This window comes from Paramacrobiotus metropolitanus, unplaced genomic scaffold, assembly GCF_019649055.1.
Source record: "Paramacrobiotus metropolitanus isolate TYO unplaced genomic scaffold, Prichtersi_v1.0 Parri_scaffold0000016, whole genome shotgun sequence".
Lineage (NCBI taxonomy): Eukaryota > Metazoa > Tardigrada > Eutardigrada > Parachela > Macrobiotidae > Paramacrobiotus > Paramacrobiotus metropolitanus.
In genome coordinates this window covers 1603786-1618859 of record NW_026570236.1, presented here as the reverse complement: position 1 = coordinate 1618859, position 15074 = coordinate 1603786, and the positions used below count along the sequence as shown (strand labels likewise).

Genomic DNA, 15074 nt, shown 5'->3' with positions numbered 1-15074 from the left:
CGGCACAATTGGGTCACTAGTTCTGTGGTTGTTTAATAACAGCTGGTACAATAATTTCTGAATGTCTTCCGTAAAGAAAAACTCCTGAAATTATTAATGTTTTTCACTAACTGAAAACGTAGCAGCTAAAAACTGGGTTTATGTAACCCGGAATAAACTCAACTGCTTTGAATTTAAAATCTGGTTGTAATGAAGCAATGAAAAGTATACGAGTTTGACTGGAACACCATTATGCGGCTACTGCATACAGTCGTAAATGTGTATCTGTAATAAATGTACTTTTTAAAAAAGTTTCTGCAAGAAGCACCAAATTACAATTATGTACAGATAGCATTTATATCACAGCTAAGCGTACAACTGACATAATTATCACAACCGCAAAGAAATGGGTGTAAGCTACTGTATGTGTTGCATTTATAATTACTTTCAACAGAACGTATATCAAAGGCCACGCTGACCTTTTACTCGCCTAATCCATTTGCAGGATAGAGTGACGTAAGTTAAGTAAACCTTTTCCTTTAAGAAAGTAAGCATAAAATTTTGGAAAGGTACGCGTTAGCCTTTGTGCTTCAGTTTTCAGATACCCGAATAAAATTCAAAATGCAAAACAATTACGAAAGTTAAGCGAAGAACTACCGTTAGTTGTGCCGATTCGGTAGGCAACCGGTAGCGGTAGTGTACATTGTAGCGCTAGCGGTAGCGCTAGCGGTAGTGTACATTGAGCTTACGTATTTTTTTTGCTGTTTTCTTCGAGATATGGAGAAAAATTTTGTCGACTTTTGTTATCACAACAGAAAATCGCCACCAGCAAGTATCAGCACATTAAAATAAAATTTTATATTAAATAAAAATTAAAAATTTCATAAATTTTTGGTTTTTTCCAAATTATTCGTTAACTAAATTAAATAAATTTTTTGTTTAAAATCGTTAAACCCTTTTTTAAACAATATTTGATACAGTTTGGCTTGGTTTCAAAGCTACAACATGGACGACTGCAGCAAAACGTGCATGACGTACTAATTGCTATTGATTCTGGACACTATTGCAAGATCATTCAAGACTTCCTACAAGTAACATTCACGAATTGTTAGACGACGTTAATAACTTCTTGATGATTTCGGAAATTGATATGACTTCCGTTTGCGCCTAGTACTAGGTATAAACCACTGTAGGTAGGTTGTGCAAAGGTGCAAACCGTATAAAACGCAACATGATTTCCTTTAAGGCGAGGTTGATCCTTTACCAGAGCCAAAAACTAATTCGCAACATGATATTTTCAAAAGCCAAGGTTGATCTTTTGATTTATCAGTAGCGCGATTTATTCTCCGAAAACCCGATTACCATTGCACAACTATGACGTGCGGAATTTTTATAATGATTAAGCCATTTTTCTCATTGCACGCTATAACACATGCATGGCATATACTGTACGCTATAACGTCGGCCTGTTTTTTTTATAAACCTGATAGATTACGGTCATGTACAAAGTTAATGTAGCCGAAAAGAGAAATAGTGACCTGGTTAAAACTGCCACAATTAGCCAACAACAAAAACTGGCACGGCCACATTTCATTGGCGCATGAGTAAGCCAAATACCTTTTTTTAGACCGCTATTGATCGTTTCTGCGGAACAAATCTCCCTTTGGTTCGATTAAGACATTATGCCCAGCGCATTATTAATTATCGATTTTGTTTCTAAAACAAAAAGAAACGTACCGGCTATCACTGTTCGCATAGCCTGCAACCAGACAGTCAAGGACTTTAGCGAAGACTTAATCCCCCGGCAAAGAAAAACCACCCGCGCCACTGCTGCAGTGTATTGTAATTACCGGGCTCGGGTAATCAGCAATCACCGCGTGTACAAGTGTGTGTATAACAACATCCCTCCCGTGTGTTTCGACGGGGTGCCGCTTGACGCTTCCGGCGCGCGGCGACAATTTTGCACCACAGCGATTACGCGGATAGAGGCGGGACCAGTACAATCGCTGTGGTACCGCGTGTGCTGATACTTCTAAGCCGGCGGTGATTCGTATAGAATAGCTACGTGTTTATTATACAACAACCGGCACGTTTACGCGTTTCCTGGATTTATCAGCCGGGGGGTGGGTGCGCGCGCGATACGATGCGCTGCTTCCGTTGACTGGGCTATACTGTATGTCTCGAGCGACGGCCAAGAAATCAGTCGCAGCTGGTGTTGAGTGTACATGTGCTCCTGATTTCCAATTTTATCCCGTCGAAACACGACGTTCAGTAGAGTTAAATGTATGTATACTAAGGATTAATCACTTGAGCATGATGGATGCAACAACGATACAAATTATGCGGCGCGCGATGTCCGCGCGTAATCGCTTTCATGTGGGATGAGCATGATGTACCGGCTAATTGCTGCCGCAACGCGTAGATTTTTATCATACAGTATACCAAAACGATTCAGCATGCCCGGCAGCTATTGTCCCTGATTTTAATCGCTACTGTCTGCTTTTCCTGTCGACCTTTCAGCGTGATTGCGCAATGTGTACCTACCATTTTCTCGATTCATATACTAGCTGCAAATATATGCCAGCGCCCTTGAAATAATATTATTTCTGCGCAAATTACATTTCATATTATTGTGTTGTTGCGTATTGAATTAGGTTTTGGTGGCGTTATGCTCAGATTAACGTGCATGTGATGGTAATCAGGAATCCCATCCTGCGTCAATCGGGGTCGAACATAATGACCCGAGCGGATTTGTGGGGCTTAATTGCGGATTATTCTCACACATTTTGACCGACTGCCAGTAAAGTTATTTATAGCTGGAATTTGGATTTTCCCGGTTTTCTTGATTGTTCGCACTGGGTACTATAGAACCGCGCCAAGATGAGCCTGACCGGTGCCAATCTGACCCAGTTGTTCAACTTCACCCTGCCGCCCGATATGCGCTTCAACGAGGGCCACCGGGTGCAGATGATCGGCTACGGGATCCTCATGTCCATCTCCAGCCTCTTCAATCTGACCGTCTTCTTCCTTCTATGCCAACGGCCACGCCCCATGTCCCGCACCACCATCCTCCTGATCAGTCTAACGGTCAGTGACCTTCTGGTGACCTTTCTCACCATGCCGTTAGAGATCGCCTGGGCGTACACGGTGCAGTGGCTTGCCAGTGAGGGCGTGTGTAAGGTCATGATGATGGCGCGGATCTTCGGATTGTACTCGTCCTCCTTCAATCTCGTGGCCATCTCTATTGATCGCTTCTGTATTATCATGTAAGCGACAATAGGATAGATAAACAAACGGTCGGCATTTCTCGCGTAAATGATTTTGCTACAGTCAAAATTTTTAATAATTGTAAATACCTTTTTGGCATAAACAGAATCAAGCTGCCGCTACTATCAGATGCCTAAAACTGTACTGGGTATGCAACTGAAAACTTTTAACGGGTTAAAATTGTATTTAATATCACATTTTCTCATACACAGTTAATCCGGTGCTGAAAAATCAGTAACTGTTTTAAACACCTGGAGTATCGATTTTTATACACCTGTCATTTTCATCGATCGATCAAAATTAAATCCCGACGTAAGAAATAATGCACATTTTGTAGTTTAATTCAGTTTGAAGCGCCACTTGTGTAACTATGGACAAAGTAGCGTAATGTTTTGGATTCCCGAATTGATTTTATTGATTTACGCCTTTTTTTAATTCCGTTTAGCTGCATTAACGTATTAGTTTATTCAATTATCATATTTATTGGACAGTTTATCCATTCGGAATAATCTAGTTAGATTAAATTTACTGGTTGTTTCAATTATATCGCTGCTCTCTTCTTGAATCAGATATTATACCTGTTTAATTAATTAAAAATTTCGCCCTACTTTTTTGTATTAGAAAAGCAATTTTGATTTTTCAAGTTAACATACTAATTATTCGGTAGCAAATATAACTAAAAAAAGCCAGCATTCGTTGACGCATCTAAAATTAAAAGAGCATTGGCATAGCTGTCGCAACGGATAAGTGCCGCGCCGGAAGCTACCGGATTTATGTCAGGATTTGTTGAATCCTTGAATAACTGTGGGCTATCACTTTGGCTAGGTATCCCTTCACCACCATGACGTCGGCCAATGACCGTGTAAAGTCCATGGTGGCCGCGGTGTGGGTGCTCAGCGCCGTATGCAGCCTTCCACAGGTATGTATTATCGTAGGGCCACTTTGACGGATATCGTTTTTAGGATAATCCAGTTTTGGCCCCAGGCATAATATAAGAGATCCAGAATTTTTCATGGCTAACCGGCATATTTTGCATTGATTTTCATCGAACATAAAATGCAAATACAATACACGTAATCGATTGCCTGTATGTGGACGCAGGCGAAGTAGCTTTGCATTATTTCGTCAATATGTTTACCAACCGGATAATGTTACAAAGCTGAGTGTTTTATAATCCTCCTTTTCCGTTAGCTAAGACAGTCAACTACAAGAAACGGGAGATTTCGATGTAAATAATAACAACAATAACTTAGATAACATATTCGATCTGGTAGCACGTCTTTAATAATTCAAAATGCAAATGTCGAGTATGGTTGAACATATACTTTTTCAGTGAATTAATTCATGAGTGTGTTTAACGTGCAATTAATAACACGGCCAGAATCTGGCGAAATACAAAAAGCCACGCCTGGCACTGTACATACGTAGGGTGCCGGGATAATTTAAATTAGTAAATTTCCGGGTATGACACAGACAGTTGATACTGGGTCATTGCATGATTGCCCTCACCTGCTATAAGGAACAACCACCCTCTAGTTATTTCTTATAATTATTGTGTATTGTTTCCTGGAGCATATCTGCGCAGTGGGGAACCTTACCGGGATAATTGGTATCATTCGACAGGAAAATTATCCGCGGGTGACCACTGTAAAAGCGCGTAGTCTCTGCGTGCATGAATAATTTTCTGATAAATATGATTCAACGGGTCGGAAGCTAGAAAATTCCGCTAGATGATTGTCATGATACTACAGGTCGTTTTGTACAAGAATATTTCCTACAAAAGAGCGCTTCGAAAGCAGGAGTGCCTAACAATCACCAACTAATGTTTATTTCATTCTTTTCCCTGTACATAGCATATCATTCCCAATTTGCAGAAAATATCTGTTTGCAGATTTATAATATTTGATGAAAAAGATCGAACGCAGAACTCACAACGTGCGCATACAATCTGATTTTTAAAATTTGAAAATTGTGATACGAAATATCGTATCACAATTCGTATCTGTTCATACTCGTTCATAATATTCCGGTATCCTATAACGTGGTTCAATGATAATTTATTTTTAATTTATATCGATTTATTTTTTCCAATAATTCGTCATTTTATTTCAGTGTGTACTATTTGAAAGTTAATTTTATACAGTTTATCAACTGAACAAAGCAGCCAATTCCAGCGCGATAATTTCTTTAGTGAGCACCACACTTCTGTGGCCCAGCTGCATCGCGAGAAAATACAGTAAAATGTACGGAGCGTTGATCGGGGGAAGCCGGTTACTGTCGGCGACCGTCCCGGGACTTCCGTCACGTACGGGAAAGTGTCAGTGAAGCATGTGATTATTCGATTAGAAAACTCAATCAGTGCCCGGAAAATGATCCGGCCGAAAGGAAGGGGCCACCGTTTGCCACTCCATACTGTTAATGCAGCCGGTGCGCCTCGCAAGCGCCGTTCCGGTTCAGACGCCCGTCCATTTAAGCCGGTTTAGGTTGCGTTAGCGACCATTATCACACGGGCTGATATATATGCAATTCACACATTAATTGTTCCCGGTTGAGACATGTTTTTCCATGCATATACTGCGTCCCCTTCGCGGAGCACTCGACTGCACCGCAAAAAACATCACCGACAGCGTAATTACGGATAATGATGTCTTATGTAACACCGACTTACACACTGTTGCTGGCGTCGCTCCCGCATACGCAGTATGTAACAAAGTAAATCTAACCAATTGACCGGAACAATTGCGCTGGATGGAATTTCCGGCAAAAAATTGCGCATTTCGCTCAATAATGCGCGTACTGCGCAACGCAGAGGGGAATGGTTTCCGGCAAAGTTAATTACGAATGCTTTTAATGAAAACCAAATTTTCTCCTAATATTAATCCGTCTATCTAATGATGAAAATCGAATATAATGACGTAATTTTTCCAAAATCGAATTTCTGCTTTTCTCTTGCAATAACGGTCGCAGGTACGTAATCATACAGAAAAGCAAAAAAGCAGCAACACAAAAAGGAGCAAAATATCAGCAAAATTAAAAGACATTATTGACTTTATATGCATATATGGTAGAATCGAATAAGAATAATTTAAATATGGGTATACTTTGTAAGTAATATTTTTTATAAGTTACTAGCTAAATTGAAAAATGATTGCGTTTGGTAATTCCGTGACTGGTCTTATGAAATTAGCGGTAATTGCGGAAATTTCCCTTCCCGGCAGTTATTTTTGCCAAATCACTAAGACGCAGAAACTTTCTGCCTTCTCCCACTTTTCTTAAGCTTTACCAGCATTCCTGGATCGTGTTAACCGTGAAAAAATGTTGTCTTTTGGCCAGTTCTATTGCTCAATCTCAAGTGTACGTGCTGCTCATAAAACGTGCGGGTTTTCTTTTCGCTGATCGGCTTCTGGTTAATCTGTTGAGTGTCGCCGGCACCGGCTGCACTTAGTCCTAACGATTATCGATTGGCGAGTTTCCCCGATGCTCCTGCTCAACGTCCAGATTATCTACAGCATCTTCCCGGTTTGCGTTATTCTTCCACAATCGCAGGGAGATCTGCTTATTTATGAAGTACAAGGTTACGATGCCGGTCGTCAGCGGAAAAGAATAACGTCCATAAATCAAGTGATATTAGCCGGAAATATCGCCCAGCACCCGCGCCTGTGTGCCCTGGATGGTGGCCAACAACCGCGGCGTCTGTCGTCAAACTGTCTAATTGGTCGTAGCAAGTTTTTACTTTCCGTATATTAAATTGTCAGGATTCTCCGGGAGTCAGGGTACTTGATACTTTCGGGAAATTTCCACCGACACAAGGGGGAGGATTTTTTATTAGCCAAAAATGCGTGGATAATATAAAATAAAGTTTACATTGACATATGCCACGCCGGCGTATACATAATAATAAACTCAAAGTAAAAAATTGTATGGCTTGTCGTAAATAAAATTAATATGTGGACGTAGAGACGAACATTACTGGAAAAGGCAGTTAATCGTATTTTTAATTTTTACGAGAAAAATTGTTCAGTTTTAAAATTTTTACTGGGAATATGAGAATCCTTAATTCTAAGAGAATTATATAGAAAGAACATATCCTTCAGATCATATTTATAAAAATAATATGATTTTCTCTCATAAGAGAATAGGATATACGAGATCATATTTTCTTATAAGAAAACATTGCGAGAATATCACAATTAGCTTACTGCGATATTCACACAACAGTATTTCGTTGAAAGCACGGTAGAAATCATGGGTCATCACGAGATCTGGGAGCGCCAGATTGTGTTTAAAACAGGGTTTTTCTAATTATGCCTGTTATGTGTCTGTGCTCTGCAGTGTATGATGTAAGGTCATTGAGACCGGCATGCAGTAACCGAACCCCGATTCTGTTACAAGTGTACAAGTAAGACATCTATCACCATCTAACGCCGATCATTATCCAATCCGCCTATTAATATCTTCCCCCACCCAGCCTCCGGGCCGTGTACAGCGCTAGGATATATGCTGGCGATAAAAAAGCGTCATGTATCCCCGCTGATTGTTCTGATCGTCGAAGCATCCCCCCATTTCTGCCCCTGGGATAATGATCGGGCGGGTGTCATTATTCAAGCGCGTGTGTATGGATACTGACCACAACACTGCAATTTGTCACTTTTTGTCTGTACAAAAACCAATATCCTATTTCTTCTTCATTGTAAAGGGAGCCAGATATAAATAAAAATATCAGCCGGGCGCGCAGTGCAATATACCCTTAATATGCGGCTTAGAATGTTCGTCGCGTGCCAAAATGGTGCAGTATTAAAAAAGCAGCGGGCACTGCACCGGCATTCACATCCATCAAGTGTAATTTGATTGGGATGATCGGCTACTTACGTGCACGGCATTCCTGGGCTGTGAGGTCGGTGGTGGTTGAGTTTAAGTTATGGTGGAGGATTGGTTACCCAGCTGTACACATGCCAAAACTGCTCTTAATTGTTTCCAGGAAGTCAGTAAACTTGTGTGCATAGTTCCCACGATGCCGGCTGATCGAAGCGGCATCTGGGATTGGTTGTAAATTAACTAACGGTGGCAGCGTTCACAGCAACATCATTGTGGCGTAACCGCCGTTACGGCTGCAACTTGCGCCCATCAGTGTAATGTATTTCAGGTATTTTGCGTAAATTTGTTCAAGTATTCACGTCAGCAGGAAAGTGCGGAGATCTATAACTCTAACGAAGCTATAACATTCTCTTTTAATACTTAACCGCAAATCTCTCGCAGCCACGCATTTTTCGATGAAAAAGGAAGGCCACCCACCTGAGCTGATGGTCCCGTTAAATTTTATAAATATTTTACTCAAAAGATTATTAAATTATCGCACTTGAATTTAAAGCCGTATCTCCTAAAATATAAATTGTGCTGTGGAAATCTAGTAATTTTCAGAAAATGATTAATTTTAGATCTTTATTGCTGATCATTGCACGGTAGAAACATATCCGGTGAATTTTATCCGCCATATTTAGTTCGCAATTTAATAGTAATTTTGCCGGTCAGTTTGTAGGTGTTTTAATAAAGTGCTTGCAAGCCGCCGCAATCAATCAACACCGTCATAATGGCTCTGCATAATATCGAAATGTTGAGTTTAAGAACAGGACAATCCAATTATACGAGCGCTATCACGATCGGTGCCCTCGTGCTGCTAATTTCCTGGTGCGTCATTTGATTTGCTGTCTCTCGTAGGCGATAGTATTCCGAAAGCTATATCATCCCTTCTTCACCACGTTTGCTCAGTGCGCCACGTTTGGAGCCTTTCCGACACCAGAACTGGAACTTCTATACAATGTGTAAGGCAATAAAAGCTATAATTATTATTATGTTAACTGCGTTATTGCTATATGAAGAAACAACAATCAAATGAAAATGAAACCATTTTGATACGCGTATTTTTAAAGCGAGTACCAACTGTAAAAAGTTTTTCTTAAAAACGAAAACAAAACGGAAAAAAATATGAATATACAAATACAGAATTTAAAAAAATAGAAATAAGAAAAATAGTTATCCATTTGGCATAAATACTGATCGCTTGGTTTACTGGCAAATAATCGAAAGAAACGGGAACCATCGGTAAGCGAGATGGATAGCTTGATATCTTCTTTGAAATTCCAAAAAAGTTCAGGGTTCAATGATGGTGCCTACGTCAAGAAGATCATCGCCAACAATGTAGTACACGACATAACGATAGTTGTGACCAGTCATTTTTTATGTTTTTTCATTCACTGCAATTACTAGTGGCACACAAGCACTTGTCAGGCGAACAAATTGTTTCGATGATGGATTAGAGTAGATAAATCAATTATGTTGCTGGATTTGTGTATGGACATGTACCATCGCCGCTTAGGCGCCGGCAAAGTATCAGCCACGAAGAAAAAACCCGCACCAAATAATCGATAATAACATTTAATTATCCACTTACTTAAAATTTGGGATTTTAAAAAAATACAAAGTGAGTGAATAATTGAATTCAATGCAAGTGTATTTTCAATGCACGTATCACACAAATTAATATTTCCGTGAAGTTCTGTTATATAAGTAAATAGAACTGAGCAGGCTGATCGTCCAAAGGATTTTGAAAAACAGACGATAGTCAGCTTGATGTTTTTCACAGAATTTTATGTAACCATTAATTTATGTGATACGTCCGTCTAAAATATAAACACCTACAGCTAACTTTATAGTAGGCCTGTTACATACGATACAGTGGATTGTGTGATGCCATTTGAGTGTTACAAAAATGCCGGACAAGTATGTGTGTACTGGCGGCTTTTTTATTTCCGGATTTTTTCTTTTTACTACCACTAGAAAAACACTTACAAATTTATTAGTTATAAGGCAGAGTTTGTTATTTGGGCTGAAAAAACAGCATAATAAGATACATTCCCCTTGTTGCACTGCATTTAATTTTTCTTATAAAAGCGAATTTCAGGAAGAAGCAAATGTATGATCTTGTCAATTGTGAAATGGTGACCTCTTTTGTATATATGTTATAGGTTCGTGACGCTGATGTTGTTTGTCATTCCCCTGCTGCTTTTCATTGTTTTTTATGGGCGATTGTGGTTCTACATACGGGGGCGTCATCTCATGACATCCCGTCCGGATACACGCAGCCACAACGGATCCGGTGGTGGTGCCGGCGAGCAGCATTGCAGTACCGGCTATTCGGCCGTGCCGCTCAGCGCGTCGGCGCTGACAGTACCGGATATGCATTGTCCCACTCCTCCGCCGGGTCAGGCCGTCGGCAATGCACGCCGCCATAAATGGCGATCACGAAAGGGTGAGTTGCAGGCGGATTTTTCTTGGCATTGGACCATTGGTATAATAAACGGAAATGCAGTTAGGGTAACTTGTACTATTGCTTGTGCTGTTGTGTGTTTGGGACGCCGTTCTGAGAACGGCCATCGGATATGAAGGACTACGCTCAATAATATAACTGACAATGGTGCACAGAAAGAAGCAGCGAGGAGATCAGGGAGCTTCCGCATTTAGAAGAAGCAGCGAGGAGATCAGGGAGCTTCCGCATTTAGAAGAAGCAGCGAGGAGATCAGGGACCTTCCGCATTTAGAAGAAGTAGCGAGGAGATCAGGGAGCTTCCGCATTTGGAAGAAGCAGCGAGGAGATCAGGGAGCTTCCGCTTCCGCAAAAAAAAAATTGTTACTGCTTCGAAAACAAAAATAATTTCTGTGTTAAAGAGTAGGCATTTTTATACTTAACGGTCTATCAAATCCCGATGGTTTCTTACATTAATATCGAAAGAAATTTTCTGTTTAAGCTGTGAACGTAAAACAGAAAGTCCGTAGATTTTTGTTGAACATTGGCAAGCGAATATGTTACAACAATGTGACTAAAAACACGAATTCTGTAATGCTGTTATGCAAAATAATCCGTTTCATCGTTCCATTACAGTACTGTAAGTAAATACAGCATATAAGTGTTTAAGTACTCGTAATTATGATTGTACTGATTTTTTATGATCTAATCGTTTTTTGGTGGATATGCAGGCATAAATATGAATACAAATACAGTATATTGTAGTTTATCTTATTTTATTTGCTTTAAGCGTAATCAAATAAAAAAAGATAAATTACTACACCACTCACGTGGGTACTGATTGCTCTGGAAAGAGACAGCGAGTACAGGAAGACGTTACCGAAAGCACAGAAAATTTTTTCGATAGTACCAGTTCCGCGAACTGAGCAAGAAAAACGAATGATATGTCGTTGCAAGTTGTTTTTTCGACACAGCCCGTCAAGTTCCGGGACAAAGTCACTGATGTTGTTCTATTTTTTCTTTACAGATCCATCATTTGATAATGCGATGGTGGACTATAATCTCGGGCAGTCCATGCGCTACGGAAACGCGCCCAACATCTACATGCGTGCCAAGAGTAAAAGCTTCAAAATGGCGATCACATTAGTTATTGTTTTCTTGGTGTGCTGGGTGCCCTATTATTTAGTCAGGTGCGTGCTAGCGGTAATTTGTTCCCTTTGGCGTCGACTACTTGTCCGCCCACTTCGGCACTTATCCCACAGAATAGTCACTATATATACACGAAAAGCCGGGTCGGGCGCATTCTTTATTCAAATCGATGTGCGCGGGCCGTCCACGACGTAAATCGCGATGGTAATTATATAAAAATGCTAATGACTTGTCATGACTGGCCGGCCAATAGCGCAAGGATAATTAATCATCCCGAAAATACCCGGGGAAAAATATCATTATCCCGGCGGGGAGAATAAGTGGCTGTACTTTGTGGAAACTGTCTTTGTTTGCGACGTAAAGGTCCACTCTTAAATACAGATACACGTATACGGTACAGATGCATGTGCACAGATACATGTACGGTATACATGTACATGTATTAATTGTAAATACACATAAAAGCATTGAAGTGATTGAACTGTCATTGTGGCGCTATGCATAACGTCGGATTGACCTTTTGCGGCTTATACCTGTATAATACTGGTTTCTGCATTGTTAGTTTTATTCCTTGGCAAGTTTATGATAATTAGACATAGACTCGCTGTTCTGCATTAAGCCAAAATGACCTTTTGCAATTTATGAACACCGGTTCCTAAATTGTTGGTTTTTTTCTTCGACAGTTGCTGGTATTGGTTCGACAAAGACTCACTGATATCGCTAGATCCGCGGATCCAGCGCGCTCTCTTCATCTTCGCCGTCTCCCAGTCCTGCCTTAATCCAATTGTCACGGGAATCTTTTCCCTGCGTTTAGATCGACATTTGACGGTATTGTCCTGCTGCCGGAAGACATTAGGGACACACAGACGGACGCCGCTGAATGATAATCGTAATGGTAATAATATTAATCTACCCACACCAGCCGGCTGGATACATACCAATAATCGATTATCCGTCCGCCGTCCGATCAGCTGACAGTGTGTGATGTAATATCCACAGCAGCACACATCTTTGTGTGTACGAGTATATACGCGCGGGCCGCGGCGACGAGGGAATATATTCGCCCAGGCTCACTTCCGGCCACTCACCGGCGGCTTCCTTGCCTGGGATGCGATAATATCACCGCTGGGATGCCGATGTTACGGAAATGCCGAGAAAAACATCGTACACTGTACCGGTTAGACGGATCAATGTGGACGCCACTGTCGACAGAATGGCCATGTGTACTTGCGCAATCGCGACGCTTTTTTTTGCCGCGACCGGCGTGCCATCTGGAGACATCTCTCATCACCGTGCAATACCAGGCAAAAGCGTTATAAAAATGTATAAGAAGATGCTGATGGACACCGTCGAGCGAGCAGCACCGTGAATTACGCACTGCTTCCGGCTTTTTTGGAGGACACCCACATTTATGTTGACGGTCACTCCTCGGCGGCCGCGCGCGCCATCACTGGAGTGTAATTAAAACATGTCAAGTGTTCCGCAACGGGACGCCCGTAAAATGTTTTTCTATGTCGGCCACTTGTCAGAGGCTTTTCCTCTCTCATTTCTTTCTCTCTTCTCCATATATCTGATCTTTTATGGCCGCGCCACTGCATGTCTCATCTGCTGGGTCCATAAATGCGGCCCGGGATCTCAACGCCTCAGCTGGTTTCTACTATGGGATGTTTCTATATGCGAAAGAAGTTTTAATAGCACTTGACGTGGGGCTGGCTGCACTGCTCACAGCGCAGAGATTGGCGCCAATAAAATTCTATCTGTGTTGCTCTAAGGTCGCGCCGTTGAGTGGCGTATGAGATCCACACAGGCAATAGTTACAGCACTTGATTTATCAACTTTACAATCTGATTCATTCAGAGAACTCTGCGCGCCGTTTTTTAGACTGCTACCCGTAAAAAACATGTTCCGATTCCAGAACAATTAGCTATAGTGACATAAAAATTAAAAACGTTATTCTTACTTGTAGTCGGTTTAAAAATATATAAGTTGCCCGAAATTCTAAAAATATGTGTTAATTTATAACTGAAAATGTATGCATAACGTGTACCCAGATTTAATTATTGAGCGGCTTAGAGGATGGCGTAATTTGTTCGAGTTATTTGCACATGAATGAGTTAGGAGCGTAAGCGTTATCTTAAGATTGTGACCTACTCAAAAGCGGAAGTAAAGCAAAGTAACGTCACACTGGCTAATGTGATTTACGGGTTTCTCTTTTACGGGCGCCGGGTGCGTCCTCGGCTCGGTTTACAACCGGCAGTTTATCTCTTCTGAAAATGCTTGCACCGCTCCGTAAATCGTCGGATCAAATGCAAACAAGTAACAAACATAATTTTAATTATGTAGACACCTTCTTTGACGCATTTTGATTCTGTCTGGCCAACACAGTAATAAGGAGTTTGCCGGAAAACGACATTATCATTACAATAAAACGAGTGCAGAGTTCACATCACCCGGTATCGGTTTCGACACACTATTGCCAGTAAATAATATATTATATTACATTGCCACAAATCGTTTAACATTAAACGTCGTTCCATATAGCCGTTGAACCCTGGAGTGTCTGGATCGTGCCATTTATGTGTAATCATTGCTCATTAGTGTTGTATTTTGCGTCAGAGGTTTCCGTTTTTTTTTTTAAATTTGTGTTGCGCTCCATGTTCTTCTGATACCAGTGTACATATAGAGCGAAATCTGTTATTACAACGTACATAGCCTGTAGATAAAACGGAATTCCACAATCACAGTACTTCCTGTGCGTGATACGCTTGAAACGTCGATTTTTGAACGCGCTTATAGCCGTTTAAAAACTGAACATAAATTTGATAATTATTAAATAAAATTTGTAATAACTGAACAGCGATAATCATTTGAAATTATGAACGTGGCAGTACATATGTTATCTGCTTTGTACCGTGGTCGGGTTTTTTGGAGTACGAAGTGACACAAACGGTACTTTTTTTGGTTGTGGCAGTTGTGCTTATTCAGTGTAGTACATAAACCAGCACCCAAGTTTCACACAGCACAATGATAAAAGCATTAATATATTGGTACGAAGTCTCCGTCTTGCGTTAAATATAATTTGCACAGACAATGTACGACTTAAAGCGCAGCTTTGGGATTATTATTTTGACTTTGAGCGCACCCCAAATTTTGCGCTTATCCGGAGGTAATTATCGCCATTCGATGCACGTCACATAGGCAAAACTGACATGGATGAAGCAGGTACATCTACCGGTATTTGTCGGAACGTCACGGAAATTAAATTACCTTGTAAAAATAATCCTACATACTGTCGTCGTATGTCTGGAATACAGGTGCGCTCACTTGTCTCTGATGCTTCCGGTAAAGATTCTGCTTGGTGGCTATTCACCACGCGCTAA

General features: G+C 40.9%; 1 protein-coding gene across 2 annotated transcripts; it reads left to right on the top strand.

Annotated features, from left to right (window-relative positions):
• Nucleotides 1-2100: 2100 nt before the first annotated feature.
• On the top strand, nucleotides 2101-13431 carry LOC129585280 (gonadotropin-releasing hormone receptor-like). Of its 2 annotated transcripts, XM_055477905.1 has the most exons (7): nucleotides 2101-2262; nucleotides 2682-3245; nucleotides 4072-4165; nucleotides 8962-9065; nucleotides 10269-10552; nucleotides 11573-11735; nucleotides 12378-13431. In XM_055477905.1, the coding sequence occupies exons 2-7, from the start codon at nucleotides 2860-2862 to the stop codon at nucleotides 12667-12669; spliced, it is 1323 nt and encodes a 440-aa protein (XP_055333880.1). In that variant the 5' UTR covers nucleotides 2101-2262; nucleotides 2682-2859; the 3' UTR covers nucleotides 12670-13431. The 2 variants fall into 2 exon arrangements, with proteins under 2 accessions (XP_055333880.1, XP_055333879.1); XM_055477904.1 differs by having other exon boundaries at nucleotides 2101-3245.
• The last annotated feature ends 1643 nt before the right edge of the window (nucleotides 13432-15074 follow it).